This window comes from Neurospora crassa, linkage group III (genome assembly GCF_000182925.2).
Source record: "Neurospora crassa OR74A linkage group III, whole genome shotgun sequence".
Taxonomy (NCBI): domain Eukaryota; kingdom Fungi; phylum Ascomycota; class Sordariomycetes; order Sordariales; family Sordariaceae; genus Neurospora; species Neurospora crassa.
The window spans coordinates 579,378-603,834 of record NC_026503.1 but is presented as its reverse complement, the minus strand read 5'-3'; the positions used below and the strand labels follow the sequence as shown (position 1 = coordinate 603,834).

The following is a 24,457-nucleotide window of genomic DNA, read 5'->3' as shown; positions in this document are numbered from 1 at the left end:
TCGATAGTCTCGAAATGGGGGTTCATGCAGGTGTCCTCTCGTGCTTGCCTGCCAACAGCTGACTTCTTGACGCGCTTTCTTTCCCCGCTGCCATTCCGTCTCCTTCCGGGCCACCTGAACAGACCCCAATCCTGCCCTTTATTACAGGAAGTTGCAACTTCCACCCTGCACATACCGTAGAAACTCGCGCAATTGGCAAAACCATAATGCCGCAAAAAAAGAGGTTTTTGGGGCATAGTACAGGATGACCTGTAGTGCCCGAGTCCGAGCCTGTGCTTTGGAACGCAGGCAGGATAGTGTTGGCTAGGATTGTAGAGCCTTTACTAATTGAGCGGACATATGTACAGGAGTATGCTTCTTCCTGTGCTTACTGTCCGGCGCTGAAAGAGGGAATCGGTTTTGCCAATTGCGCGAGTTTCTACGGTACCCCTTGCACTCGGACTTGGGCGTTATGACAATCACCAGATTTGGCACGACGACCTCCTTGAAAAGTCGTAGCCGGCCTTGTTCGATGTTGCTTGTATTCTTTCTGACTTTGCAAGTTATTCTTTATTCTACTTCGTGGTTAGCTCACCTCTGTTCCTATTCAATTCAGTCTCTCCAGCTCAACACTACTATTCAACAATCCCCTATTTACTGTCATTTCTTTGCCTCTTGGAGTGCTGGACCATCGAAAGCTTAGCAAAATAAGTCCAAGGATAACACTATCACTTCAAAGTTGTCCTCGAAATACAGTCATCCGTACGCCAGCTACATTTCTTGGGTACCCTTTTTTCAGACCTTCAGCTTATCATCTTACGATAACATCGCAACATAGACCGAACCTCCTTCAGATACCGTGGTCTGTCCTCAGCGAACCAGAGTGTCACTTGATTCGTCACAATGTCGGCACGAAGCCTCATACCGGAAACAAAGAAGCAGTTAATGGAGAAGCGCAAGACCGATTTTCTGGTACATGTTGAAATCATCAGATACATGCTCTCCAGCCTCCAGGATTACTTCGGCTCAAAACATTGGACTCCAAAGCTTTGTCTGAGATGGTGTCGTCAACACCTCAAGACTCTAACCGAATTCAATCTCCTACTTTGTGACGGGTACCGATGGCACTGGCGATGCCTTGAGGTATTTGTCACTTCCGACCTGTAAGTGATTCTAAACAGTAAACCACATTGATTTCCTAAGCCCGTACTAATAGCCAAACAGGGTGTCTCGTATCCTAGAGCTGGAACCGAGCAAAATCGACACATATGATGCTGCATCATCTTTCCGTCTCCCCAGCCAAGAAGATGAGGAAAGGCCGAGTCGCCAATTCATATTGCAAGAATTTCGAAACATACTCGCCGCTGACGATGCCGATGGCGAGGGAGCTTCGACGTACCCGACGTCGCTTATCCGGACCAAAACCCTTGCCTATTACCTGTCGCTGAGCCCTGGAGACCCTGGCTACGAACTCGGTAATGCAAAGTCTCGACTTGATCTCTCGTACGCTCTTACGGAAGCCCTCGGCTTATTTTATAAGACGAGCATGATGCCAAGGCCGTGGACAGAAGACACCATTGAATTCATGGTCTGCAAGAAATATGAAAACGGCCATGAATCTGTGTCCATAGTCACCCGCATGCCTATGATATCTGTTCCAGATGCCACGGAAGACGATATATCGATCCTGACCTCTCTTTTAAAGGCGCAGTCCCTGGAGAGCCCAAAAGTTCCCGATATCCCAGCGCCTAAATTTCCGGAGATCAAAGCGCTCGGGGTATTGCTCCTGCAGATTTGGTTAAACATGCCCATGGCGGAGTTAAGCAGCCAACATCCCGAATTCTTTCAGAATGGCACGGTGACTAGACTAGGAGAAACAGCTCTCTGTCACTCCCTGGATACCGGCATTCTCGAACACCTCTCTGGAGAACTGCAGCCCATATGCAAAGTCGTGGAAAGATGCTTCAACGATGAGGTATTTGAGGGGCGCGAGGGCGTAGAAATTGACATAGAAATTTATAATCAGTTGTTTGTACCATTGGAACATTTGAAAGAAGCATGGGAGGCCAGAGAAAGAGAAGCAGAGAAAAGCGACGAAAGAACAGACGATAAAAGCGATGAGGATAGCGGCTTCGAAGAATTTGAGTGGCATGGGGGAGAAAGAGTACATCCAACAGCTTCCACAGAACTTGGGAAACATTATCATTGGAATGGGGGGGAAAGAGTACATCCAAAGGCTGCCGCAGAACTTGGGAGACATTATCATTCAACGCCATTCTTCAGGCTCCCGTACGACAGGCGGCGTAGGCCTAAAGAATGAGGTCCTGGGGCAGTATCAGAGAACTCTCCACTACGGCATTTTAGTTGGGCGCTTGAGCGCTACATCGAATGTAACTTAGCGAAACAGAAGAGAAAAAAAAAAAAAAGAGTCAGCATTCATAGACTTTTGACGACAACACGAATGCGCTGTGCTTACACATTTAGGGGCTTGGCTGATGATCAGTCTTGATGGTGTCGTTCGTAGAAAGAAATCATACGAGAGTTTACGCGACTCTACGTACCACTGATTTTCTTTTTTCCCCACAGTGCATGACCTTAACATCGGTCAACCTCAGAACTCGGTCTCGTTTTCGTGATGACCAGTCTGTATGCCGTCCATCATGCCCAACTCAGACCATGAGAACACAGCCCGGGAGAGGAGTGGCCCCAGATTTCCTCTTTGGTTTAACGAACGCGATCAGCTTAATCCTAGACAACAGGTCTCATCTGCACTTTGGGACGATGGGAAGACGACGATGTAGGAGACGGGGAGGTGAAGTGGAGTGGAGGAAATGTGCGTCAACTTGTCCAATCAACCAACTTATCACCATTATGGATTTGGGACGGGAACAGAAGTGGTTGATGGATGTAACGCTGGTACCGAGAGTCTGGATACCCCAATCGCGATGTTTCCTTTGGCGGCTAGTATCCCTGAACTTCAACACCATTGGCTTTGGGATCTCCGCTATAAGCGCGCCTATTTTGGGAGGCCGTTGAGACCCAAACGGCCACCGGGGTGAGTTTCAGGATGATGACGATCATGTTCATGATGTTTAGAGGTAGTCTTGATGCTTAAATATCCGATGTCCATCCCGTCGTTCATAGCAAGGAAATGCCATGTTCACCATTTCTTATCGCTTTCCATTAGATCAGCTTCACGCCTCATCATTGTATCTGATTCTTTTTATGATTACATATAATACCCATCGTCTTCAGTCTTCACCATGGATAAATGCTGGTTCACCCTCGACAACGCACACTACCCACCGCCTTCCCTCGACAGCATGCGTTCCGGCCACCCCATCTCGCCCGCCTCCCTAGGCCATCTCATCCCCTCCCTCGCCCATCTCGACCAAATAATCAACGCCAAAGCCATCGAGCCCTTCCCAGCCACCATGGATATCCACGGTCCCACCATAATAGAAGACTTCAAGTGGGACCACTCCCACGAGTACTCGCTCTCGCTAGGAGGCAAAGTCCCCATTCCCCTCGCCCCGGCTGGTGTCCCCTTTGTGGACCTAAACGTCGGTTTGGGAGGGGCCTTCAGCAGGAGCGTAGCCAATTACTGGGAGTTCGACCGGCTCGAGAGGTACATTATGCAGCCGACGAGGAGTTATGTGCAGAAATGTATTGAGCGGGACGAGGTGAAGCGGTGGATTGCAAAGAACAAGAGCATGATGATGATGGGCAGGTGGGAGGTGTACATGATTACAGGCATCATTGTGGCGAGGGGAGGCGGCAGGAAGAAGAAGGAGAAGACGACGGGGAAGGAGTTTTCGGTGGAGGTTACAGTGTAAGTTGCGCACCCGAAAAGTCCCGAAAGTTCGCGAGCTTCGTCGTCGGGTCAGTCACGTCGGGTTCAGTTCTGCATCTAGATGATGATGAGTGCGTCGTCGGGCTCGGGAAGGGGCGGGGGAAAGCACATCGATTGCGTGCATTGGATGATCATGCGCTAATGGGGTCATTTCTGAAAATAGGGAAGTGCCGCTTATCGTTGAGGCTGGACCAGGGGGTAAGAGGAATACGGCGAGGCAGAAGACGTGGGGTACGAGTCAGACGGGTGACTTTGTCTGGGCAGTGAGGTTGGCTAAAATCACTAAGAGCGGGTTGCACTCGGACTGGAAGATGGAGACGGTGTTTGGAAAGACATCATCATTTCGCGGGCAAAAGGCCATTTTCTGAAGGAACTCAAGAGAGAGGGGCGGCCTCGTGGATTCGCTGTATCGGAACAATGAACTTCAAGTGAACTTGCTGATCGTGTACTTACCTATCTCAGGATAATACCTTCAGGAAAACAGGAGATGGTAGTTGATGGCAATCATGGACTGAGATGTTGGGCCTCATGAGACTGGGTTTCGGCATTTGGCAAGGCCTGGGTTGTAAGTTGTGAATTTAGAAAATATCAGTGGCTTGAATCTAACTAGGGTGCTATCCGATTTGTGTTTTGGGAGAGGTTCGAGCAGTTTCCATGTAATGCTGAGTCTTCTTAAGGGAAACGGGCATGCCAGACTCAGCCTCATGCGTTAGTGTGCGAGATGGGGATTTACCACGCGCTGCGTGTAACGGACGAGCAGTTGCAATGAGTAGCCTATTCCATGCAATGGACGGGAATTCTCATCCAAAACACCCTCTCCGATTGTCGTCGACCTTTACCGATTCGCGGCCCTTCCTACATTCAGTTGCGTCCCTCCTCCGGGTTCTGGCAGCTTATTTCGCGACATCGTTCGACCTCGCCACACGTGCTTGATTGAGGTGGTCGGCCACGGCTGTTGGTCACATATTGGCTTCTCTGCGTGTGTCCTCTCCGGATGGGGCAAAGACTAGGTACCTCTAGTATAAATGCTCCGTCACTTGCTTCAAACGTTGACCGAAAGTTGTATCCCTCTTCATTCTTCACTGGACCATTTTCAAGATAATCTACAGTGGCATGCATCTTGATAACTTCTTGAATATAATACTGCAAAGTGCGTCAAGGAGGGTAGCCTCAGACACCAACAACGCATTCTTGTCGCTCATTCAAAGCTCCAACCTTTCAGTCAATCTTACCTGTTGTTTTTTTCTCCTCACCAAAACAAACAACTTATTTTGGCATTCTCAACCAAACATTCAGCATGACCCCACTACCTCAAGGTCTACGGTGTTACGCAACCCCCGGCGTCAGTCCGCACGCAGACTCAATTGCCCTTGACAATACGCGGTACACTGATGTCGGTGTTCCCGCTGGCGTTGACTTTTGGCGCTCTTGTGCTACATTTATGCAGCAAGAGGCTGAATCTCTGCAGCAAGAGGCTGAATCTCTGCAGCAGCGTGTGGCCAGTCAACAAGAGGTCCTTGACTTGGTAGAGACAGAAATGGACCGACTGAGAGCAGAGAACCATACGCAAAGCCACGAGATTGCTGAACTTGGCCGAGAAAACGATTTTCAGAGAGAGCTTGTACGGGAAAAGACCGTTGAAGTGGAGGCACTCAAGGAACAGATTTGTATGATGGACGTTGAGGACAGTAAGCGGAGAGAGCGCTCGACAAAAGATCGGGAAGAGAAAGACCAGCTGCGAGTGTCAAATAAGAAGCCCCTGGCGAGAATCAAGGCGTTAAAGAGGAGCGGCACCGGACGCAGGCAGTGTTCAACATGTTTGAGGAAAAGAAGAAACAGAGTTAAGGCCGAGAAGCGCAGGCGGGAGCTTGAGGGCCGGGAGCTGAAGAACGGCACAAGGGAACTGGAGGAGCTGGAGCGGGAATCGGAACAGGAAGCTGACGAGGCCTTTGAGAAAGCGACAGCCACCAGCAACGCGAGAAATTGTACTTGCGTAAGGAGTCGCAACACAAAGGAAAAAAATTAGGTCGCCCGAGGTAGCAGAGGAAAGCGCTACATCGGTAGGAGGGAGTAGTTCGACAAAGCACCCTCGATCCGGTAACCGGTCTGACTCGGACGACATGTTCCTACCGTCGTTGAACATGTCCAGTTGCGCATCACCCTGTGGGGGTCTGGACTCGGTGAATGATGGCAGTGTCGCTGCCGAGGGGGTTGCAACCGTTGGGAAGGAAACAAGCTAGGAATCCAGATAGAATCAGTGGTAGGAGCAGAGATATACGAAGAGCAGCGGATGGAGATTTTGCGGAGATTGATGGTTAACGTCAGGCGGGAGGATAGATATACGACAGATTGCGATGATGAATGGAAGCTTGGAGGTAAACGGTTTTCCAGCTCCTCAGGTATGCATCGATAACAGAATTACAAGAATTCACTACGTTGAACTTTCGCATTTTTGTCCATTCCGCTTGCCTTTGTCCCATTGAACATTCTCTAATCCATATGACAGACTGGTGCGAAATTGGCGTCTTGAAATAAGTTGTCAGTCGTTGCCTTGCTTCATGGAAACAACGATGATAATGCAAGTCCGGCTTGACTTGCAACGGAAGGTTCCATCAATTCGCGTAGTTACTAGCCGGGTGAATACGGCGATGGGGGAGAGTTATTCAAGGACGACTCTTTCCTCATAGCTGGCGCCCGGCGTAGCCAGTTGTCGCCTTTTCATTTTTTCCTGTTTCCCTGCCTCGACTGGAAACAACGATGACGGCAGAGCCTTCCTGATCATTTGTGGAGAGCACGACGCGTGAATGATGTTGGTTAAATGGACCCATCATTGGGACTGTTCCCCGAGGCTTTCGTTTCCTCTCTTCAACAACTTTTATCATCCTCCCAGTCCTCAGACTTAGCCAAGCCCCAAACCACCTTTGGACCCTCCGAGCGACATACTTACTTTCCGTTCGCGGATGGTCTGTCAGCGTTCCCTAGGATATCTCAGCTTTCCTTACACCGTGGGTCGGCGAGCGGCACCAGCGGATTCTGCGAAACGACGATTCGTTTCTCAGCGGAAAGCGTTTGTCCACCGACGTGCGTACCGAGATATCCGCCGACAATCCCCCGGACATCGTCACATCAAGTCCACACGAACAGATCTAGCCCGATCTACGTCCTTACAGCTTCTAAGCAGCAACACACACGGCAGCCTCGCTTCCAAAGGTAAGTGGCTTTCATAGAACAACCTGTGCTTGGTTGACTGACACTGCAGAAGGACGTAGATTTCTGTCCCATCTATTCCGGTATACTGGGAAGTCTGTAGCCAACATGGTACCACCCAAGATCACGGACTTCGACTATTACGCAACACTTGGGGTCAGCCCGTATGCGGACAAGAAGGCCATCCAGAAAGCTTACCATCAACTCGCTCGGGAGAGGCACCCTGACAGAAATGGAAACAGCGCAGAAGCAACCGCCAATTTCCAGAAGGTTTGACGCGGTAGCCTTCGTCAAATTGTACACGAAGCCATGGCTAACAGATGATACATGACAGCTTATGAATGCATACGAACTCTTGACCGATGCCCCCCGTCGCACGGAGTACGATTTCAACGCCGAACAGGAATACATCCGGATGCAGGGGCGGTTGGTTGTGCTACAAAATGACCTGAGAAACAAGTCTCCTGATGCGGTAGCGGCAGACGCAGAGTTGATTACCAGCTGGATAATCATGACTGAGCTCGCTCAAGACATGGGTAGTTTAGTACGGGAGCTCAAAACCATTCCGGATGGGCATTGGGAGAAGCGCGAGCAACAACACCAGGCAGAGGTTGCAGAACTGCGCGAATCCATTGTATCCCAGGGGGAATCTCTGAAGATTAGGTTTCAGCACATGCAGAAACTGTCGACTGAGCTTGCGCAGGAGAGAAAGAAGGCGCATGATGCGCAGACGCGCTACGCGAGCTTGGTCGAGGCTTGTCGCCACCAGCTCACGACCTACATCGATGAATCTACCGAGGTAAAGTTGCCCAGGCCAAGTGCACCTCTAGGAAAGTGATTTAGGACGGTTAAGACACGACTCTTATGGTGACTGTGGGGCTAACAGTTGTAAAGTCTGCCGAAGGAAGCGAAACCGAGCCGACCACTTCTGAAGGTAACGGTGGTGAATCAACAGAGGAAACGAAGCAGGACACACCCATGTTCTGGCCAGCTTGACAAAGCGGTGGCCGCTCATTTTTGAGTTGGGCAGCTTGGTCATGAGACGACGATGAGCCATAATTTTTGAGGTACCAGGCGAAATACGGATCTCGCTCAGGGGCAAAGTAAACAGAGTTGGGTGAAACATGGCGCATGGTTAGCAGGGGGAAACAATCCTTTTCTTAGTATCTTGGTGTTTATCTATTTTGAGTACCTTTAGATAGAGGTATGTAGCGAAACAGCCGACCAGCGGTTCACCGACCAGCTTTTTGCCGTTCATGAAGAGTGATGACCGGTGTGAATGATGCAAGAAGGCAAAAAGTTGCTTGTTGAATCCGGATCGATCACTCCCTTTCTTTGTAACAGAAGGCGCCCGTGACATGACTTTGAGACATGTCGTCGAAGAAGTATCGGAAGACGGCGGCGGGAACATTTCTAAGACTGGGTGCGGATGCTGGGATGTCCTCCGCCATTGCGTCGGAGAGATTTTCCCCAGCTTGCGTACAAGAGAGCAAAGGGAAAGTGCAGGATCTTCCAAACTGCGGGAGGCGAAATAGTCCGAGTCATGTAATACTTTCTCTCTCGTGCGTAAGAAGAAGCTGAGGAAGGGGAATAAGAAAAGAAGAAAAGAAAGACAAACGATTGGTCCTAGGAAAGGTTGGAAAAACGCCCGGTACGTGAAACTTGGCTAATCATTTTGCTGTGTTGTGAGTTGGTGTTGAGGCTGCATGGTGTTGTTGAAGCAGTTGAGGCGACGATGAGGCGCTGTGATTGATTCTGTGAGTGAGCGGCGGTGGTGTCGTGATGCGGTACGACACTGAAGGCTTGGGTACAGGGCAACAACTCTGCAGACATCGAAGGGAACCAGCAGGTAATCACATGCGCGTCACGATAATCGATCAAGCCACCATCTCAGATCATCTCATCTCATCTCAGTTCGTTGTTGCTGTTCTTTGTAGAAGATGGAAGATCTTTTGATGGAGAGAGGAAGATCTGGATGAAGTTGGGAAGAGTTACGGTAGTGAATACCAGGTATTTACCAACCTATTCACCTAGCTATTCCTGACTAGGTAGGGAGCCAGCTATCGCAAGATGATACCCTTGAGAGGCTCTAGTGGACTCTGATACACTGGGCTCTACACTAGTAGAAGCCGGAATGCGACGGTGATTCCGCAACGGTGATGAATCCTATATCACATGAGAATCACACTTTCCTTGACAGGCACGTCCTTTTGAATCTTGAACTACTTGGAATACATAAATGAAAGCTAAGGGGGAGACTCGAGACCTTCCCCATTGCGGCTCGTTCGCGGTTCGAACGGCGGCTCAAACCCTTGCCGCCTAAAGATACCAATGTGATCTTGAACAATATCACTCGCTAGCGCGCTTCTTTCCCTAGCGAAACGACTGTTAGTGGATTCTAATAGTCTGATTGCAACCTATTGAAAATTCAGTGTGCATTTGTGACCGTTCAAGTTTGTATATGGACAGGCGACCTCCCACTGTGTTTGTGGTGATCGAAGAAATTGTCGCTGACCAGAACCACCAGGCCGGATCGAATCGCGGTGAGTCTGCAGGTGATTGACTACCTACTACATACCCAGGAAATTCACGGTTCAGCTACAGCATGTTCATGTCACCAACCGATACCACAGTCAAGTCTACGCGGTCAGTCGTCATCCGATAAAGTGATATGAGATGACCGCAACGCTGCGGCGGATGCTCTATATCCAGGTCCCGGTTCCCAGTTCCCAGTTCCCAATACTCAAAACTGTCCCCAAGCTGGATGAAAAAGTACCAACCGAACCGAACCAAGATATGGTGCGATTGTCGGTTTTTTTTTTCTTTTTTTGTTTTTTTTCTCGATCTTCCATGCTGTGCGATTCAATACGATGCGTCTTGCCGGTGACCAAGGACATGGACATGGGAATGGCAGTGCGAGATCGGTTCGGTTCTGCTGTGATCAATTACCTAGGTACTCTCAGGTTACCTACCACTACTAGACCGGGGGGGGGCGAGGGACCCAAATAAAGATCATAGATCATGCCTCTTCCCGTTCATGTCACGATTCGCTCTAGTTGTCTACCTCTCCATCAATTGCCCGCCTTGCTGCAGAGATTAAGATTGTGGATTGTGATCACGAGATCCAGCTACTACGACCCAGGCTCTCGGGGTTCCGGGGTAGCTTCCGAACGAGTAGGCGAGGGCAGGATCTTGCAGAGTCGTACCATACTCGGCGACTGCCCGGGGAACGGACCGGGGGAGTAATAGACCGGGGGGTTAGTCAATACTCTTCCCTTCTTCGGGGATGGATAGAGGTGAAAACCGAATGAACAGAAACCATTCTCAGCCGCACCCTTGTCTACCATACTACAGAGTTTTTTTTTCTGGACACCTGTTCTGTTTCTTTCTCACGGATGAGATCCAGTGGGCTACGTTTAATGGCTGGACGGAGGCGCTTACCACTGCCACTTACTGCAAACCACTGCACAGCATCACTTGCATTTGCACTTGCAACTTACGTTCCGGCTTACAGTCTTGCAGCGCTCACCGTGTGGAAAGTACCTACCTAACCTTGCTACACACCGTGGTGGGGCCTGCAAGCTACATGCCAGATGAGCGAACCGACCTGAAGCTGGATGGATGATCGCCGTTCGCAGCTATATCGAAGATTAGGCCATCGTTCATAGGTGAGCAGGGTGGCTATCGTGACTTGTGATTGTGACATGGTGCCATCATCCGCGGCCCCCGGTGCCTACCTCTATGTTCAAGCCGTGGGGATGAACGACTCCTGGTACATATCATGAACTGAGAGAGCTAGACCCCCAAGAGCTGATCAAGACTTGAGATGCAGGTTACGGAACGTGGCGCAACGAGGCATTGGGTGTGCGTGTGTCTTGGGTCGAGGGGTGGGTAAGTACAGTCACTAGGTCTGGGTCAGATCCAGACGGTCGGGACCAACGTGATGAGCGGATAGGATAGTGGAAAGGATATGGTCGTTTTCGTACTAGCGGTTTGACCATCTGATATCTGGTATAATATGTTAGTTTCAGTAATGTTGATAGAGAATTGGACTAGACTGGATCTTGGCCGTCAAGGTTCTGGGTTGTAGAGAGAGACACTACAGTATGGCACACCAGTTTCCAGGAGGGTTCTCATTGAGTAAGTGATGGGGATTTCTCCCCAGGCAAATGTGGCTACCTATCTTGTCGAGAAAGGACGATGGTGATAGATACATTAGCGGGGACATAAAGAGACATGGCCCCTTGCCTCGAGGATTTGCTGCCCCAGATCCTTCAAGACAAAGAATATATCGCCGCGGAGCACAACATCCTACCTTGTTCTTTCCTATAGATATCCTGGTTGATACCTGCATCTCTTTCCTAAATTCAAGCCGGCAGCTACCCCCGACGTCTTCATGAGAGTTGCTGTCATTGGAGGCGGTCCTTCCGGACTTGTCACTCTCAAATATCTCCTTACCGCGCATCAGTTTCTCGGAGTTGAACCCATCGAGGCGCACCTTTTTGAGAGTGACGATGCCGTGGGAGGAACGTTTCACGCCAGGACCTATGAAGACGCTGAGGTATTTGCGGCCCTTTCAAAGATAATACCTCCAGACACTGACCGTCCTTTCCCCAGCTGGTCTCATCAACTCAACTCACCACCTTTTCCGACTTTAGAGCCTCAAAGGCCGATGGAGACTTTATGTCTGCCAAGCGATATGTGCATTATCTCAACGAGTATTGCACGCATTTTAACCTATGGCCCAACATCCACCTCAACACGCGAGTCGATTCAGTGACAAGGACGCTCAAGGGGAAACATGTCGTTGCTTGTACCGCCAAGATAACTGGAGAGACCTCGGAATGGGAATGCGATGCCATAGCCGTCTGCTCCGGTCTTCACGTCACTCCCCATATCCCCGATATCCCTGGTATCGAACACGTCCCCGTCAAAATGCACTCCTCCCAGTTTAAGGAGAAGAAGCAGTTCGGCGTCGACAAGACGGTCATGATTCTCGGTAGCGGGGAAACGGGTTCGGATCTATCCTGGATGGCAGTGACTTCGCAGACCAAGCGAGTCGTCATGTGCCATCGAAGTGGCTTTCACTTTGCCCCAAAGGTAGATTCCCTTGAGCCACAAGGACTGTTCAGTGCCACTTGCATTAGTACCCTCAAACAAAGGAGTCTGGGTGAGCTTGTGCTGACAAAGGGGAAAAAAAAAACGAACAGAGAAACCTCAGTCCTGTCCTGTTTCCCATTTTGGGCCGTAAATCCAGTGGTGAGCTGACAGTCCCCTTGGACAACGCACGTGCAAGCCTGTTTGACACGGCTTACGTCCATCCCTTACTTCGGAACCACACGGCGCTCTGGACATTTTACAATATTTACGTACGGACGTTCCTGTGGCTGAACACGGGTACGCCCGAAGGATTGGATCAAATTGTTGGAGAACCTGATCCGCAAAAGAATCATGTCAGCCGAAGTATGTTCTCCTTGTTACAAACCCCCCTCGGCCACCAAGATTGTACTAACTGACATATAGTCTTCTTCAACAAATCCTCCAATGCCGCCCCTTACATCTCGTACCCCTACAAACACCTCCAACCCTCCCCCACCCCTCCCACCCTTCTTTCGAGGATCCGCTCCGCCCTCATCGGCTCGACTCTCAAAGACACAGGCGGCCGGTACATCGACCTGGCTCCCTGGCCGCAATCCATTTCTTCGCAGGGCATCGTCACCTTCCAGAATAACCACCGGCCCGAATGGGAGCGCATGCGCCAGCAGACCATCAAGCCCGACATGGTCATTTTCTGCACGGGATACAACCAGGAATACCCCTTTTTCACAGCCCATAACGCTTCCTCTCTCTGCAGCAGCAGCAGCAGCAGCAAAAGTGGCAAGGCAGCCCGCCGCCGGCGGTACGCAGTCGAGCACACGGAGCGCAATGTCCGCGGTATCTGGAACCGCGACGACCCTTCAGTGGGATTCATTGGCTTTTTGCGACCAAGTCTAGGCGCCATCCCGCCTTTAGCAGAGATGCAGGCCCAATTGTGGATTGTGCACTTGGTTGCGCCCCATTGGATTCCGCGGCCGTTGGACCCGAAGGATGAAGAACATTATCGGTTGCGGCACCCGGCTGAGAGCAGGGTCAAGTATGGGGTGGATCATGAGAGTTATGTGTACCAATTGGGATTGGATATGGATTCTGCTATGGGGGTTATGGAGGTGTTGAGGAGGGGATTGTGGGAGAGGGGGGTGGGTGCTTTTTTGTGGGAAAGGGGGGGAGGTGATGTGACGTGGAAAAAGACAGAGAAGAAGAAGAAGAAGAGGAAGATAGAAATTGGGTGGAAATTGCCGCTTGTTTGGGGACTGGGAGCGAATTATAATGTCAAGTTTAGGATGAAGGGGCCGTGGAGGTGGGAGGGGGCAGAGGAAGTGATGGAGACGGAGTTGTGGAGGATGATTAAGCGACGGAGATGGTTTTGGGAGCATTTCTGCTTGAGTTTGTTGCCCATGATGATCTTTGGACCGGTGAGTCTGTTGGTGTGGGTTTATGCTAGTGTTGTTGGGGTGTTGGTAGGAGTTGATGATTTGATAAAGAGGAAGAAGGGGAAGGAATGACTCGGAATGAAGGGGGAGAGGGGGATGGGATTGGGATCGAAGAAGGATATGGTTAATGGGGTGGAGGGAAGGTGGATGAGGGAGAAGATGCGGTTGGACGCGGAGTCGTAACTGAAGGAAAGAGACGGAAGAAGACGAGGGCTAGGATAGATGGGCAGAATTGAAGTTCGGGGGTAGAGGATTGGACTGGTTTAGTGGCAAAGAACTTGCTCATAGATTTATGGGGTATTTCTAAACTATCAGAAGGTGGTTAAGACTGCCTTAGAGGTCTTGAGACGTCTGTTATGAAGGAATTAGAGCGTTCGGGTGACATTTTTGTCTATCTATCCATGATATGCTCGGTACCAGGAACATGTTTGTGAAGCCATATGTTGAGACTGTGTGATTGATAGGGTTTGAACGCACGATGAATGACCCTATTTCCAACCCAACCTTCTCCGAGAAAGTATACCTGGACGTCAGCAAGCCGAATAACAGATCGATATTCGGTAATCTGGATCTGCCAACGTTGTGTCTTGGTTTGTCCTACCATCGGCCGTTCAGCATGTTAAGATAGCATCACACCTGCCTGAATACCATGAATCCCAACATGCGATGGGATACAATGGACGGGATGGCGGGGCCGAGTAGGGCATCCTATTCGTCCTTTTGACGATTTGGAGTCAAAACGGTCAGATGAACACCTTAGCGTCAGGTTGACATCATCAAGGTGATTTCACCAACAGAGTAATGTTGGGGTAAGCAACGAAAACATGGGAAAGTCATGATGCCTTTTTACCTTGTGTCACTGTTGGGAACATTCCTGACCAGAGTATCAACCTAACATCACCGACAAGAACCTATTAAACAGATTTCCTACACCGCGAACAAGAGATGCTTTCCCAAGGCCTTCGTCTTTCCGGCAACATCATCAGGCGAATCGTCAGCGACATGGCGAGCACAACACCGGGCGTCTCCCTCTCGGCGGCGTCCCAAATGCCCCAGGGCAAGCCGCACTCCATCAACGAGTACGTCTCGGTCAAGAAGCCACCCCATCTCGACCGTCTCACCGCCACCACCCACCAAGAATCCACCATCGAGCCCGTCACCATCGACGTGGACGACGCCCCCAACGGGTTTGTCCCTGGCTTCCTGCACATGCCGCCCAATTTCACCGCCCCGGACCCATTCCAAGTCCACCACCGTACGGCCGCCATCCTCCTCTCCGGCGCTGGCGGGGGCGTCACTGGCCCGTCGTCCATCTACCTCTCCCTGGCTTGCAAGCTCGCCACGCTGTCCTCGGGCATCCCGACGCTCCGACTCGACTGGCGATACCCGGCCCGCAGCAAGCACTGCGTCGCTGATGTCTACGCCAGCATGAAGTACCTGCAGGATCTATACGGACTCGACCGGTTCGTGCTGGTCGGGTGGTCCTTTGGCGGCGCGCCGGTCTTTGCAGTGGCAGGCGCCGATCAGCGCGTCATCGGGTGCGCGACGGTAGCGAGCCAGACACTGGATGCGGAAGAGGGGATTCGCAAGCTGGCGCCCAGACCGGTGCTACTGCTGCATGGCACGGGAGACAGGACGATGAGCCCGGCGTGCGCGGAGCGGTTGTATAAGATGTATGGAGAAAAGGGGGATAGACAGATGGAGATGTTTGATGGGGATAATCATTCGTTGATGGGCAATGCGGGGACGGCGGAGGAGATGTTGTGTGAGTTCATTGCGAAGTGTGCGGGCGTGGAGGTGGACGAGGGGTTGAGGAGGGATGTGGTCGAGACGGAGTTGGTGGAAGAGGAGGAGAGGGAGGATTTGATGGGGAGGGGAGGGGATCTTCGCGGGTTGGAGAGGAGGGAGTAAGTAGTCTAGTAAGTTGTCGTAGGCGTAGGTAGAATCCATTTCCTACCTCTAGGTACCTATGTGAATGTCGTATATATTGGGTTGTCTTGTAGTCAGTGAGGTCCATGTTGAGGTGGTGTTTGGTGTTTGGTGTTTGGTGTTTGGTGTTTGAAGAATGGGTACAGCGCCTCCCGGGAATACGATTGCCCCCAAGTCCAAGTAAAAGTCCCGAGGGGGATTGCCCTGCCAAGATGCTTTAACTGTTTGACAAGCCGAACGCTGAATGAGGATGCGGGGAAGAGGAGCCTAACTGAAGAAGCCGCGTTCGGGTCCCCACATTTGACCGCTGACCACGCCGTGTGTGTGGAATACCTCCTGGTCGCTTTCCTTTCCACGACAGACATTCCGAGACTACCACCGCGGCAACGCCATTGTCACCACACCCGGGACGCTCCCGAACCCCTCGCGGTACATGGATCGCCGGCGCCGCCATCACGCCGTCTACTACCGACCACAACCTGGTCATCGGGTCACCGGATACTCTGGGAACGGGAAGAGTCACGATAAAGAGCCCGTCATGGACGCCCACCATTTGCAACCATGAAATATACCCTTGTACCCCCATATGTACACATATAGTCGTACCATGTCATCAGATCAAGAAAAGGTCGACGTCCTCATCTGTGGGTCCGGTTCGGCCGGTCTCTGCGCCGCCGTCTGGCTCGCCCGCTTCGGTATCAACTACAAGGTCCTCGAGCGCCGTGATGGACCCCTCAAGATCGGCCAGGCTGATGGTGTCCAGACTCGCACCGTCGAGATCTTTGACAGCTTCGGCATCGGCGAGGACATGCTAAGGGAAGCCTACCATGTTCTTGAACTCGCTTTCTGGGCGCAAAACATCGAGGGCGGACACAGGGACAACATCCAGAGGACACGCTACGCTCCCGACAAGGAGACCGAAATCAGCCACCAGCCACACGTCATCCTCAACCAAGCCCGTCTCAACGAGTTGATGATCAGCCAGCTTGGACCTCAGCCGCCCATCCAGTACAGCACCGAAGTCAAGGGCGTCCAAGTCGATGAGTCCGTCGACATCACCGATCTCTCCTCCTACCCTGTCCGCGTCGACGCCGTCACAGCCGATGGCATCGCCAAGACCTACCGCGCCAAGTACGTCCTCGGCTGCGACGGCGCTCACTCCATCATCCGCAAGTCTCTGGGGTTCAAGATGGTCGGCGACAGCACCGATGCCGTCTGGGGCGTCATGGACATCTACCCGCGCACCAACTTTCCTGATATCCGCAAGAAGACGGCCATCAACTCGTCGGTGGGCAACCTCTTGATCATCCCGCGCGAGGGCGATGCCATGGTGCGCTTCTACATTGAACTGCCGGCGGGGACAAAGGCGAGCAACGTCACGCTACAAGACCTCCAGCACCACGCTCGCCTGATTTTTCGCCCTTACGAGATGGACTTTGCCGATACCTTCTGGTGGTCCGCCTACGCCATCGGGCAGCGAAGAGCCGATTACTTCCACAAGAACCACCGTGTCTTCCTCACAGGCGATGCATGCCACACGCATTCGCCCAAGGCTGGGCAGGGCATGAATGTCAGTTTGCAAGATGGCCACAACATTGGCTGGAAACTGGGCATGATTCTCAAGGGACTGGGCAAACCCAAGCCGCTGCTGGAGTCGTATGTGATTGAGCGCGAGAAGACGGCAACGGAGCTGATTGAGTTTGATCGCGGGTTCACGAAGCTGTTCAATTCCAAGTATAGGGAGGAGCATGGCATCAGCCAGGACCAGTTTGCTGAGATGTTTGTCCAGGCGGGGAGGTACACGGCCGGACAGGCGATTCAGTATGATGCTTCGGGGGTGGTGGAGGTGGGGGAGCGGGATAAAGAGGTTGTGGGGAAGGTCACGGTTGGCATGAGGTTTCCGACTGCGCAAGTGGTCCGGTTTTGCGATGCCAAGGCGATGCAGTTGGTCAAGGGGCTGCCGGCAGATGGGCAGTGGTATCTTGTGGTGTTTGCGGGGGATATTTCGAAGGAGGAGAGTAAGGCAAGGCTTGAGAAGGTAGGCCGACACCCCTTGAACAGTCTGATACGCGCATGACTAACGTCGCTTCTAGATCTCGCAAGCTCTCGACAATATTGTCAAGCGTTTCACTCCTGTCGACGCTTACCCAGACAGCGTTGTTGATCGCGTGCTTGTCATCTTCGGTGACAGGAAGAAGGTCGAGCAGGAACAGATCCCAGAGTTCTTCACTCCTGTAACAGGGAAGTGGCAGCAGAAATGTCTGTTCAAGGTGTATGCTGATGATGAGAGCTACAACTCTGGACATGGCCATGCCTATGAAGCCTACGGCATTGATCCAGCAAAGGGAGCCTTGGTCATTGTCAGGCCGGATCACTGTAAGTTTTGCTCCCCACATGACACTTCCTTGTCAAGGAGCGTATATTAATGGAGGTAATCACAATAGACGTGGCAAAGGTCTCGGCACTGGATGACAATCTCGAGCAGTCCACACAGCAGTTCTTTGAGGACTTCTTGTTGCCACTAGCTTGAGTATGGTGTCAATTGTCAAGCAAGTGGATGTAGGATACGGAAGAGCATGGATTGAGGTTCAACACTTGGAATATCAATTTTCGTCAAACTGATCAAAAGAGCATAGGTATCCATCCAGATCTCCGAATTACAATACAGACAATAAATACAAGAACGAGTGTAGTACATAAAGGAGACGTGAAGTAGGGAGAGAGCACCGCAGGCTCAAACCATCATCAGTCCCACCGGTCAGAAAAACATGTGTGTGTGTGTGTTTGTGTGTGTGTGTGTGTGTGTGAAGGGAAAAAAAACAGATTGGAATCCAAAGAACAGCAGTCCCAGGCTTCCTTCCGACAATGACCACTCTCCATTCGACAAAGCAAGCCTCCCACTAGACTACTCTAGCACTTGTTCACCGTGATAAACACATTCCACCTCTCCTTGAAAAAGACTTGGCCACCAATGCGCGTCTGGCCACCCATGTACTTGAAGCACTTGCTCGTAAGGAAGGAGGCAGCCTCGGCGATACTACCCCAGGACCGCAAGGTAATGTCGTGGTTGTTCTGTGTATTTTTTTATGTCTCTCGTTAGCATTAGGTTCATCCTCTCTCACCTTTTTCTTCTTCAACATGACCACCAAAGAATAGAGACCGACAGAGACAAGTATAGGTACGTACATCATTACAAACAACAATGGCCGAATTCCAACTACAGCTCACGCGACTGCACTGGTTGGCGCCCAAGCGCGGCTGTCCCTTTAGGCCGTACAGATAACTCACGCCGTCGTGGATGGCGCTCAGGGTGGCCCACGAGCGCGGCGCACCGCAGTAGTGCGTCGTGTACGTGTAGGGCCCCCTGTACGTGGCTTGGTCCCGGCCGGCGAGGTCGGGGTTGCGGGTTGCTAGGAGCGTCGTGGTGTTGAAAGAGGTGGAGAGGTCATCAATGTCGGTGGGGATGTCGTTGTAAGGGTCGAAGGAGGGAGGGAGGGAGGAGGGGAAGGAGAGGAGGGGGGAGGAGTCTTCGTCGGGGGACGTGGGGGCCTGTGAGTAGGGTGATGGGGGTGAGGGTTAGTGGTTAGTGGTTGAGGTGGGGAGGAAAAAAGAGAAAGGAGGGGAGGGGGAGGAAAAGGGAAAGGGAAAGGATACTTACGGCTGTGGTTGTCGCCAAAAGGGCCGTGAGAGGCAGGAAGACCTTGGTGAAAAGCATGGTTCTTGTTGGGCTTTACAGAGATTGGTAAAGAGTGAATGATAGATATCTGTCGACACAGAAGTCGCGAGATGAAAGAATGGATGTAATCGACTTGAGAAGACAGAACAGAGCACCCTCGGACCAGGTGTGTACGAGACAAGAAGGATCTTTTATATTTCCTTGAGTCCCGAGTCCCCGAGTCTACTGTCCAGTTCTACTGTATCATCAAGTCCACCCACCAGATGGCGACTTTCAAGCCATTTGCATACCCATAGTCAAATCGCCTCATCGTGCACCACACAATGCCGAAATATTGTAGTCAAGAATGCCCTCTGTACCCCTGACCAATTTTAGTTTCCGAGATGGGCGAGTAATCGTGGTCATAGACAAAGAAACCATCCACCGCGTGGTTGCCGGTGGCTCACAACCGAGGGGAAGGTAAACAAAGCGCCACAGGGGTTCAACGGCTGTGAATAGGGCTGAATAGGCTCTTTAATGCGTATTGTTCTACTTTGCGAGAATCTGGCCTCTTGAGATGGGTAATTCATTTGAGCAACATTTCTTGCGAAGGGTTTGATGGTCTTGTGAGGCGAGACTTGTGAACAGTGTTTCTTTGGAGGTGTTCAGTGATTAAGAGCATTATTGAAGTAGACTTGGCGAAAACAAGGTACCAAAATAGACGGTTATTCAGGCCGTGGGGCTTCTGGTGGAATGTGAGATGGTATCAGGACTGTGTTGGGATCTCTTCGGGCCCAATGGGAGACGGCACGGGCTTTGGCTTCGGTTGATGGTCGGGGAGAAGAAAGTGAGAGGGCCGAGGATCCGGGGATATCAATCGGATACAGTCGAGTCTAGTGATGCTGAGTTCTCGGGCTTTGAAGACTGGATAGCTTCATGTAGACTCCGAGCAGCTGGCGATAAAATCACCCTGAGTATGACCAGCATTGATATCTCCTTGAATCATGACTAGGATACCTAGTCAATAGCCGGTAACTACCGAGATCCCGAGGTTTGCTCATGTTTGCAGTTTGGTCGACTATTTACCTGGACCCTGAACTACTGGTCAAGCAACATGATGCGCAGTGTTTACCGAGCCGATGACTGTGGGTTCTTGTCAGCTTATCTGTACCTATTTTGTGTCTTGTTCCTCTTTTTTCTTCTTCTGTTCTCCTTCTTCCTTTTCTAACCTTTTCTCTCTGTTGCTTTAACACTTTGCTCATTTCTCTCACATCTCGCCAAGACAACCTCTTCTGTTTCCTTCATCGCAAACATGTGTTGGCTGCGATGGGTGCAACACCGACCAGTGTCTCTGGACAATCCATTGATCAATCATCATCCTTCACGCCACCAATTTTATTCCCCCAGATTCGCTGCGACATGTGCATCTGAGTCTCATTAAGTCTCGGCCCCCAAAATCTCAAGTTTCGACTCATTAGTGCTCACTCCATCTGCGAGTCAGACCGAGCTGCCTACCATTTGGAAGCAGTCAGAAGTGCTCAATTGGGACATGTCATTCTCCAGTGGTGGTGTTGATTGGCGGCGATGAAGCCGAGGTTCCTGGCGATCGGATCGCAATCCCAGTCGCTGGAACCAGATCCGGTAATACGCCCGTCTGCCCAGCCTTCCGCTTTTAGCGGGTGCTAGCGGGTTGGTGATGGTGTAGGTATCCCAGCACAACGTCATCAGGACCATTTTTTTTTTCTTTTCTTCTTTCCGATGCTGGTCGGGTGTAATGCCAATCATCTGATGTGCGATGTGATGCGATGGACAGTCAAAAGTCTCCGGCAGTTGATACTTAACATCAATCCCTCCCTCAATCACTTCCAAGGATCATACTTGTGTGTTTGCTGACGGGACAAGACGGACAAAATGGCGACCACCACAGATCACCCCAAGATAACGCTCTACTGGTATGGATGCCTATAGTACTAGGTTCCCGCAGCGAGGTGTGCGATAATACATCACTAACAATTTTCACTACACAGGCTCAATGAGTCCCGCGCACAGCGCATGGTCTGGCTCCTCGAGGAGCTCGGCGTCCCGTACGACGTCAAGATCTTCCATCGCGGCAAGGACATGCTCGCGCCCGCCGAGCTGGAAAAGGTCCATCCGCTAGGCAAATCGCCCGTTGTCACGGTCCAGCCTACTGAGCCCGGCGCCAAGGAGATAGTCCTGGCCGAGAGTCCCTTCATTGCCCAGTACTTGTGCGAACACTTTGGCAAGGACACCACTCTGGTTCCCAACAAGTACAAGGATGGACAAGAAGGAAAGCTGGGCGGCGAGACGGAGGAGTGGATGAGATGGCAGCATTTGCTGTATTATTCCGAGGGCAGCTTGATGCCGCCTTTGCTTGTGGCCCTGATTCTTTCCCGTGAGTTTTCCGTCTTTGTCTCTGTGTATGTACTCTTTCAGGACACCACCGGGATTCTAACAAACATCGGTTGCTTGCAGTCATGTCCGGCCCCAAAGTCCCCTTCTTCATCCGCCCCATCACCGCCACCGTCGCCGGCAGGGTGAACAACTTCTTCGTCGTTCCCAACATTGAGAAGCACTGCGCCTTTATCCAGCAGCTACTGGAGACATCGCCCAACGGCGGCAAGTACGTCTGCGGCGACAAGTTGACGGCGGCGGATATCCTGATTAGCTTTCCGCTGTTGATGGTGCCGAGGGCGGAGGTTCTCGCAGGGGAGGCTGCAAAGGGGAAATTGAAGGAAAAGTTTCCCAAGGTGTTTGACTATGTGGCAAGGTTGAAGGAGGAGGAAGGGTATAAGAGGGCGGAGAAGAAGATTGCGGACTTGGAGGCCGAGGCGAAGCAGTGAGTGGACCAGATTCCGGAGCATGGCCGGTAATAAGTGGATCTCGGGGGCATTTGATCCAATGTGGGGCCGCTCCGGATGCTTGTCCGGATCATCGATCGGAGGTGGAGTTCGCGGCACCGCTCGCTCATATGAGGATCATTGATTATATTCTCGACGGTTTATATTTAATCCTGGTCACGAGCAATGCGACCGGTGGTGGCTCTGGCGTGTGTGGCCGGGTCTCCGCAACGGGTCCGGGGCAATGCGCAGCATGCGGCCTTTCTGTGACCTTTTCGCACAGCATTCAAGGTTTATCGAATATTCTTTTCTTTCCTCAGTTGTGAAGCAGCCTCGCCCAATGTTACTCCTAACTCTATATGCTTGGCTCAATGTTGTGAATGGCAAAAAGAATGATGAGTGGTTGCGCTGTGTTGAACCCTAACCCGCTGTGCAAACCCTACCATACGATTTGCCGATCTCGCGCTCTTGACGAGGGTCGTTCCTTCTCCCAAACAACATCAATGAATGCAGCGGTAATAATCAGCTCACGACGACAACGGAATCGCTCTTTCCTTTCCACGAACAAAAGACAGAATCGAGAGGGCGTGAATTCTCCCTGAGAAAGCCCATTTCCCAGTGTCGAATTTTCGATGCCCTGACCATTCTTTTATTTGTGCAAAGTTCAGTTCCTTGCCAATTCTGCGACCCAACGAACTGCGCCCTCGCAAAGCTCACCACACTTCACTCTTTGGCTTTACGATGCACAGCCGGCCTTTTTTTTTCACTTTGATCTAAGATGCCTGGGAAATTTGCTTTTTGACAATCATTTTACGAGGCTATCAATTCCACAGCCAGACTCGTCAAGGGACGAATGACTGTCCGACATGGTACGAAACCCTCCCGCGGAATACTTCCAGCATCCCACGGTAACAATATTGACCACCAAGAGCCGTCCAACAGTCACCAAATCACAGCCGCCAACCGCATTTGTCGTGATGCTCCTGCATCTCGATTACGGCAATGGTCTGTTTCTTCTAAATAAGGCCGTCCAGAGTGGCCTCTCGAGGCCGGCGGCCGGCGTGCAAGTCCCGACGCAATGGTCGGGTCGCCATAACGGGCCTGCGGCGCAGCGCAGCATGCTACCAATTTCCTCCACTAATCAACGTCCATGATTCGCAAGGCTGCCTTCCCAACTCGACGGATAATCAAGAGAAGCTTCTCCTAGTTTGCCTCATTCATTTCACTAATTGTGCTTCAGGCCCGAATGATCGTCGCGTCCCGTGTCCCTCACCGACCCCCCGGTCCTCGGTGTTACTGTTAGCCTGAGGTGCCTCGCTCTAGGGCTCCGACCTTCGGCCTCCGACCACCGTACAACGACCTATCGTCAAACAGCACTAAATACCTACTGATACCAAAACACCTTACGAAATAGTCTTGAGGTTTTACGATGCCGACCTGCAGTTAGTGTTTACATGTCCACGGCTCAGCGGTCCGAATCGCTACTCTGTTACAAGTCCTTCGAGGCACAGCAGCCGTCCAACGCCGCAGTCATCAGGCGATACCCGCATGCCAAACATGGGCACAGATACCGGCCTCAAGCGCCCGAGACAATGGTCAAACGCTCGTTGGCCACCGCTTTTCGTGATACTTTGGAGGGAGATGGGGAAGGTTCACGGCATCCGGTAGGGCAGATAAGTGTATCTGAAACACTCTTGGTGGGTTGCCTGGTACGTATCACCTTGGTGGACGAGCTTGCATGTATCATGATATGGGCGTCCTATTGGGGGCAGGTCACTCATTGAGAGAAGGTGTGTGATGGGCTCCCAAGGCGACTACAATATGGAGCTAGTATCACAAAAAGTGCCAACACCCGTCTGTCACTACCCATACCTTGTTTATGTGAGGCTTCATCAAGTGATACAGGGAGTCCTTTCTGCGCACTAACGGAAAAGTGCTGGAGATTATGCAACAAAAGTTTGACAAGACCTTGCTGCAGAAAAGGCAGTTCTTTCGGTTACTCGTAACCTGACACCACTTCCTTCCTACCGTATTTTTTCCGCGCCATGGTCGTTCCCTCTTCGGCTACGGACTGTGTGAGTGCACGTCTATGGAGGCAGCAAGGCGAATGAGTCGAATGACAAAAAGATGTCCTTATCCCATGCTTTAGGTTCGTACTACCGAGCCGCTTCCCGATGGAAGGTTACACATCGGGTGGTTTGACAACGTTGACAGGTTGCCTGTTGACCATCTGTTCGCAAAGCAGCCAACGGGAGATGCCGGAGTTGTGAAATTGTGATACACTCCAAATTTTCGTTAGTTCAAGGCTTCATCCATATATCCTGGTAACGGGGCGGTATCCAGATGGTGCAAGTGTACTGTCACGACTTGCTATGCAAGAAAGGTGAAGGTCAAACGAGAGTCTGTCCGGCTGCGCTGTTCTTCAACCTTCAAGTTTCATGTTCCT

General features: G+C 51.5%; 9 protein-coding genes across 9 annotated transcripts; 8 read left to right on the top strand and 1 right to left on the bottom strand.

Annotated features, from left to right (window-relative positions):
- Positions 1–611: 611 nt before the first annotated feature.
- On the top strand, positions 612–1,979 carry NCU05713 (hypothetical protein; the record flags this gene model as incomplete). The annotated part of the gene is made up of 3 exons (XM_957806.3): positions 612–1,142; positions 1,204–1,756; positions 1,860–1,979. The coding sequence occupies exons 1-3, from the start codon at positions 883–885 to the stop codon at positions 1,977–1,979; spliced, it is 933 nt and encodes a 310-aa protein (XP_962899.1). The 5' UTR covers positions 612–882.
- Positions 1,980–3,126: 1,147 nt separating this feature from the next.
- Positions 3,127–4,467, top strand: NCU05712 (hypothetical protein). The gene is made up of 2 exons (XM_957805.2): positions 3,127–3,811; positions 3,996–4,467. The coding sequence occupies exons 1-2, from the start codon at positions 3,243–3,245 to the stop codon at positions 4,198–4,200; spliced, it is 774 nt and encodes a 257-aa protein (XP_962898.1). The 5' UTR covers positions 3,127–3,242; the 3' UTR covers positions 4,201–4,467.
- Positions 4,468–5,129: 662 nt separating this feature from the next.
- Positions 5,130–6,367, top strand: NCU05711 (hypothetical protein; the record flags this gene model as incomplete). The annotated part of the gene is made up of 3 exons (XM_957804.1): positions 5,130–5,825; positions 6,027–6,231; positions 6,339–6,367. The coding sequence occupies 3 exons, from the start codon at positions 5,130–5,132 to the stop codon at positions 6,365–6,367; spliced, it is 930 nt and encodes a 309-aa protein (XP_962897.1).
- Positions 6,368–6,724: 357 nt separating this feature from the next.
- NCU05710 (hypothetical protein) lies at positions 6,725–8,298 on the top strand. The gene is made up of 4 exons (XM_957803.2): positions 6,725–7,042; positions 7,095–7,309; positions 7,374–7,838; positions 7,934–8,298. Exons 1-4 carry the CDS (start codon positions 6,793–6,795, stop codon positions 8,033–8,035), a joined length of 1,032 nt encoding a protein of 343 aa, XP_962896.2. The 5' UTR covers positions 6,725–6,792; the 3' UTR covers positions 8,036–8,298.
- A 2,900-nt stretch (positions 8,299–11,198) lies between these two features.
- NCU10387 (dimethylaniline monooxygenase) lies at positions 11,199–13,992 on the top strand. Its single transcript, XM_001728082.2, has 4 exons — positions 11,199–11,600; positions 11,657–12,139; positions 12,250–12,502; positions 12,563–13,992. The coding sequence occupies exons 1-4, from the start codon at positions 11,436–11,438 to the stop codon at positions 13,639–13,641; spliced, it is 1,980 nt and encodes a 659-aa protein (XP_001728134.1). The 5' UTR covers positions 11,199–11,435; the 3' UTR covers positions 13,642–13,992.
- A 378-nt stretch (positions 13,993–14,370) lies between these two features.
- On the top strand, positions 14,371–15,591 carry NCU16617 (hypothetical protein; the record flags this gene model as incomplete). The annotated part of the gene is made up of 2 exons (XM_011395715.1): positions 14,371–14,378; positions 14,556–15,591. The coding sequence occupies 2 exons, from the start codon at positions 14,371–14,373 to the stop codon at positions 15,478–15,480; spliced, it is 933 nt and encodes a 310-aa protein (XP_011394017.1). The 3' UTR covers positions 15,481–15,591.
- A 231-nt stretch (positions 15,592–15,822) lies between these two features.
- Positions 15,823–18,247, top strand: NCU05708 (phenol 2-monooxygenase). Its single transcript, XM_957977.3, has 3 exons — positions 15,823–17,536; positions 17,592–17,874; positions 17,943–18,247. The coding sequence occupies exons 1-3, from the start codon at positions 16,085–16,087 to the stop codon at positions 18,026–18,028; spliced, it is 1,821 nt and encodes a 606-aa protein (XP_963070.3). The 5' UTR covers positions 15,823–16,084; the 3' UTR covers positions 18,029–18,247.
- A 49-nt stretch (positions 18,248–18,296) lies between these two features.
- On the bottom strand, positions 18,297–19,294 carry NCU05707 (hypothetical protein). The gene is made up of 3 exons (XM_957976.2): positions 19,157–19,294; positions 18,685–19,047; positions 18,297–18,570 (listed from the first exon to the last, which is right to left on the bottom strand). Exons 1-3 carry the CDS (start codon positions 19,211–19,213, stop codon positions 18,409–18,411), a joined length of 582 nt encoding a protein of 193 aa, XP_963069.2. The 5' UTR covers positions 19,214–19,294; the 3' UTR covers positions 18,297–18,408.
- Positions 19,295–20,920: 1,626 nt separating this feature from the next.
- On the top strand, positions 20,921–22,364 carry NCU05706 (glutathione S-transferase). The gene is made up of 3 exons (XM_957975.3): positions 20,921–21,105; positions 21,181–21,566; positions 21,647–22,364. The coding sequence occupies exons 1-3, from the start codon at positions 21,065–21,067 to the stop codon at positions 22,012–22,014; spliced, it is 795 nt and encodes a 264-aa protein (XP_963068.2). The 5' UTR covers positions 20,921–21,064; the 3' UTR covers positions 22,015–22,364.
- Positions 22,365–24,457: the final 2,093 nt, after the last annotated feature.

What these genes read in the sequence shown, in the direction of transcription:
- NCU05712 (XM_957805.2), top strand. Translation starts at nt 3,243, where the DNA reads ATGGATAAATGCTGGTTCACCCTCGACAACGCACACTACCCACCGCCT. An exon ending in TTTTCGGTGGAGGTTACAGT is followed by an intron (nt 3,812 to 3,995) that starts GTAAGTTGCGCA and finishes TTCTGAAAATAG; the next exon opens with GGAAGTGCCGCTTATCGTTG.
- NCU05710 (XM_957803.2), top strand. Translation starts at nt 6,793, where the DNA reads ATGGTCTGTCAGCGTTCCCTAGGATATCTCAGCTTTCCTTACACCGTG. An exon ending in CGGCAGCCTCGCTTCCAAAG is followed by an intron (nt 7,043 to 7,094) that starts GTAAGTGGCTTT and finishes ACACTGCAGAAG; the next exon opens with GACGTAGATTTCTGTCCCAT. An exon ending in CAACCGCCAATTTCCAGAAG is followed by an intron (nt 7,310 to 7,373) that starts GTTTGACGCGGT and finishes GATACATGACAG; the next exon opens with CTTATGAATGCATACGAACT.
- NCU10387 (XM_001728082.2), top strand. Translation starts at nt 11,436, where the DNA reads ATGAGAGTTGCTGTCATTGGAGGCGGTCCTTCCGGACTTGTCACTCTC. An exon ending in GGACCTATGAAGACGCTGAG is followed by an intron (nt 11,601 to 11,656) that starts GTATTTGCGGCC and finishes TCCTTTCCCCAG; the next exon opens with CTGGTCTCATCAACTCAACT. An exon ending in AAAGAATCATGTCAGCCGAA is followed by an intron (nt 12,503 to 12,562) that starts GTATGTTCTCCT and finishes ACTGACATATAG; the next exon opens with TCTTCTTCAACAAATCCTCC.
- NCU05708 (XM_957977.3), top strand. Translation starts at nt 16,085, where the DNA reads ATGTACACATATAGTCGTACCATGTCATCAGATCAAGAAAAGGTCGAC. An exon ending in GTAAGGCAAGGCTTGAGAAG is followed by an intron (nt 17,537 to 17,591) that starts GTAGGCCGACAC and finishes CGTCGCTTCTAG; the next exon opens with ATCTCGCAAGCTCTCGACAA. An exon ending in CATTGTCAGGCCGGATCACT is followed by an intron (nt 17,875 to 17,942) that starts GTAAGTTTTGCT and finishes TAATCACAATAG; the next exon opens with ACGTGGCAAAGGTCTCGGCA.
- NCU05707 (XM_957976.2), bottom strand. Translation starts at nt 19,213, where the DNA reads ATGCTTTTCACCAAGGTCTTCCTGCCTCTCACGGCCCTTTTGGCGACA. An exon ending in TTTTGGCGACAACCACAGCC is followed by an intron (nt 19,048 to 19,156) that starts GTAAGTATCCTT and finishes CCCTACTCACAG; the next exon opens with GCCCCCACGTCCCCCGACGA. An exon ending in CCATTGTTGTTTGTAATGAT is followed by an intron (nt 18,571 to 18,684) that starts GTACGTACCTAT and finishes AAAAATACACAG; the next exon opens with AACAACCACGACATTACCTT.
- NCU05706 (XM_957975.3), top strand. Translation starts at nt 21,065, where the DNA reads ATGGCGACCACCACAGATCACCCCAAGATAACGCTCTACTG. An exon ending in CCCAAGATAACGCTCTACTG is followed by an intron (nt 21,106 to 21,180) that starts GTATGGATGCCT and finishes TTCACTACACAG; the next exon opens with GCTCAATGAGTCCCGCGCAC. An exon ending in TGTGGCCCTGATTCTTTCCC is followed by an intron (nt 21,567 to 21,646) that starts GTGAGTTTTCCG and finishes GGTTGCTTGCAG; the next exon opens with TCATGTCCGGCCCCAAAGTC.